Genomic DNA, 3,525 nt, shown 5'->3' with positions numbered 1-3,525 from the left:
GTGGTTTTGAAACTCCAGGGGTCTACCAAATTCCTTGTGAGTGTGGGCGGGTGTACGTGGGGGAAACGGGAAGAACTATCAATACAAGGATAAAAGAACATAAGAGATACCTTAGGCTCTGCCAACCGGAAAAATCCGCGGTTGTAGAACACGCCATTGAATCCGATCATAGGGTAAAGTGGGATCACGTGAAAATTCTATGCCGCGAGACTGATTTCTGGAAAAGACTGGTAAAGGAATCCATCGAGATCCGGCTGACAACTAACACCCTCAACCGTGACACAGGGTATTCACTGAGTAATGCATGGAAACCGGCACTTAAGAAAATAAGATTGGCTGCCTCCCAGCCAATCACGTTAGACCTCACAACCAACTGAAGAGTAAACAAGCTGGCAAACTTCATCCACTCACCATTAGCCCTGAGGATGGAACCCGACTCGTGTTCCGAAACGTCGGCAGAACGGAGGGAGACCACCCGGCTGGAAGCCCGAATAGCCTTTTTTGAACATATTTGCCGGGAAAGCATCATATTTTACTACTTATTCCATGTTATTTGGATAAAAATGTTCGTAATTATTTTTATAATAATTCTTTATTTACTTAGATGAAGTGTCATCCACCACCATTCTGTTTCCGTGCAACTGCAGCTATTCGTAATCACAGCCGAAATTGAAACAACTCTGAGATAATTAATTTAAAGACTACTGCAATCTGAAAAAGGCATGCATTGATAAAATAATTTATAATGATATGTATATATATTATGTTGAAAGAAATAAGTGAAGTTATAGTTTACTGACGAGAATGCCATGTAAAATCACATTATTCAGCATTTCAAAGTCCCTCTTAATTTCGTAACCTCGATGACCTTTAGTGCCATCTATAATCAAATTAATGTACAAATCCCGACCACATATTCACATGACTGTCGACATGCGCAAGTTACAGCCATCGCGGCCACAAGAAATGTAATTAGCGCTTTTTCAATTAACTTTTATTTTGCTGCATGTTTGTTCAATTACAAACTCCTCTTCCAATTGGCATCACCAGATAACAGGCAACTCTAATCTTATCACGATGTCCGCCAAGAGAAAAGTGCCTGAAAAGAATGGGACTGCCAAATTGACCTCCTTACCATCTGTGTGGACCCGGGCATTTACGTGCAACTCAGAATGGCCCGATAAAGTACTTCAAACCTCTTGATTCCGATTTTGTCGTTTTGAAAATAGTGTAGGCATAAGAGTGATATTGATTTTATGTAATCATTCGGGGTATTTTGTTACAGGAAGAGTTTTTAGATGTAATATATTGGTCTCGTCAAGCATTAGGTATATTTATCGGCGTTCTGTGGGGATTAATTCCGCTTAAAGGATTTATTGCTCTGCTCCTGTGAGTACATTTCTGTGACTTAAAAGGACTAAAGTTGTGAATCGGATGGTAATGTTGATGAATTTCTTCTTAGGTTTGTGCTAGTTAATGCTGGATTGATATATCTATATTTCACGAGCTTCCAAAGTGTTGACGAAGAAGAATATGGAGGGTCATGGGAGTTAACGAAAGAGGGATTTATGACTTCTTTTGCTGGATTTTTGGTAAGATGTTTTTTGAAGTGGCTTTTCCTTCACGTTCCGGTTCAGTGACGGTTTCTTACATAATGTCTAATCGATGTTGCAGGTTACATGGATAATTATTTATTCTGGTCTTCATTTTGAATGATGTATGAAGAAGAGGAGTGAAAGGAAATTTCGCATATGCATGAACAAGATTTGTGAATATTGAACGATATGTTGGCGTTCATCCAGTCAGATGAATGTGTGATTCACATTGGCGGTTTTAAGGAAAGTTTAAGTTAATTGGTGTTTGATGGAATGACTTAACATTGGTCGTGTTGACAGCGGAAAATATCATGAAATTGCTTAGCGAAGAGAGCATATACTGACGTAAATAAGGGAATCCAGCTGTCAGAATGTTTGAAGTGTGCTCCGAATTAGTCATCGATACGTGGCATTTTAACGTGTTGTTCTCCCTAAACTGACGAAGATAATGTTTTATCCCCTGTACTCGATGCCTACAACACTACTCATATTTAATCACTGTTGCATAATACCATGTTGTCATTTTCCATTCCATTACCTTGTGAGTGTTAATTCATTGATTTTATGATTTTTACATTTGAAAGAAGAGATATTTAATACCTTGCATTCATCCTATGGTGTGCAAAGAATATCATTTAGCATGTTGATACTGTTTCCAAAATCCTTAAAATAAATTATGATGTTTGTTAAAACAGATTTTGGTAATTTTTCCCAGGCTTAGCGTTCCCTTGAGAAGAGGAAATAAATTTGGGAACCTGTAGAGTATTACGTTAGCATCTGACTGTAGGAATGCCTCAGTGATGACCATACACTGAAATCCTTGTGCTCTCTTATCCAGATACCCTGGAATACTTAGTTCTAGTTCTGTGATGGTGATAATTACAGTACGTATTCTCATGTGTGAGACAGTGGGTCAATACACCTTTCTATAAAAATATGAAATCGCTCCACATAATGCGTAATGTTGCCATAAACTCGCTGTGGTTTCCATAATGAAACAAGCATGCAAACGTGTAACCACGGAAAGCTCGGTTAGGGGTACAACTGGTATTCATGCAAAAGTGTGCATGTTTAGAATGGAAATTGGCAATCATTCGTTTTCTTCACAGCCTTTCAATTGCAGTTGTAAGGTCCATCTTAAGCGTTCATCCAGGACTAAGGCCTGCTTACACGATACATTTACCCATTTGAGGCAATGTCTTGATGTAGGAATGATTTTAGTAGTCTGGAACAAAAAATTACAATTGCATGATCCAAATTAGGACAGGTTCTATTTTCTGGTCGTACATTCACACCAGGTGGATGGTTACTTGATGCATTTTTTCATTCATTTATGTGTTCATAAATTAAGACATATTAAGACATATGGGTTATTGCACTGTGTAATGAGGTCTTATGGGTGACCATCGAGCTTTTAAATCCAGTAATTGAAGTGTAAACATAAGCTCCATGTTCTCTGTCTCTGTGGTAAATAGCTTAATGAAGGTCGCGAGGCATGCAGGCAAATAAGGGCTCCAAGAGTTCAACAAAAACCAATTTCGTTGACGAGGGAGAGGTTCTTTTTGGTCACTAGCGTATTTTAAGGCATCAAAGAAAAAAAAAAGAAACTGTGAGAAGAGTGTGGTCAAAACTTGTGTGTCATTATTTTGAGTGGGTACTGGCAAAATATTTTATGTACGGTTCAAACTTTTATTTCACACATTGAGTTCTGGTTTGTGGTGTAATAATTTTGTAATAGAGAGGGTAAGTTATTTCCAGTACTGTTTTGTTGATTTCCATTAGTGTGGGGTAAGTGTGAGATCATTTATTTGGAAGTGTCACTTTATGCTTCCTTCGAATCTTTCTCCAGTATTCACTTATGTTGCTGTGGATGAAAGCAGGTGTTAGATCTGGCAGGAAAGATCCCTCTTCACCTTCAACTACTTAACAT

The 3,525-nt window shown here is 38.3% G+C and overlaps 1 protein-coding gene across 1 annotated transcript; it reads left to right on the top strand.

The window, feature by feature from the left end:
* Positions 1 to 912: 912 nt before the first annotated feature.
* LOC124163880 (respirasome Complex Assembly Factor 1) lies at positions 913 to 2,289 on the top strand. The gene is made up of 4 exons (XM_046540984.1): positions 913 to 1,185; positions 1,286 to 1,389; positions 1,463 to 1,592; positions 1,675 to 2,289. Exons 1-4 carry the CDS (start codon positions 1,078 to 1,080, stop codon positions 1,714 to 1,716), a joined length of 384 nt encoding a protein of 127 aa, XP_046396940.1. The 5' UTR covers positions 913 to 1,077; the 3' UTR covers positions 1,717 to 2,289.
* Positions 2,290 to 3,525: the final 1,236 nt, after the last annotated feature.

Source organism: Ischnura elegans, chromosome 8 (genome assembly GCF_921293095.1).
Source record: "Ischnura elegans chromosome 8, ioIscEleg1.1, whole genome shotgun sequence".
Taxonomy (NCBI): Eukaryota; Metazoa; Arthropoda; class Insecta; order Odonata; family Coenagrionidae; genus Ischnura; species Ischnura elegans.
Note: the sequence above shows the minus strand (reverse complement) of the source record. Positions and strands in the feature narration are given on the sequence as shown.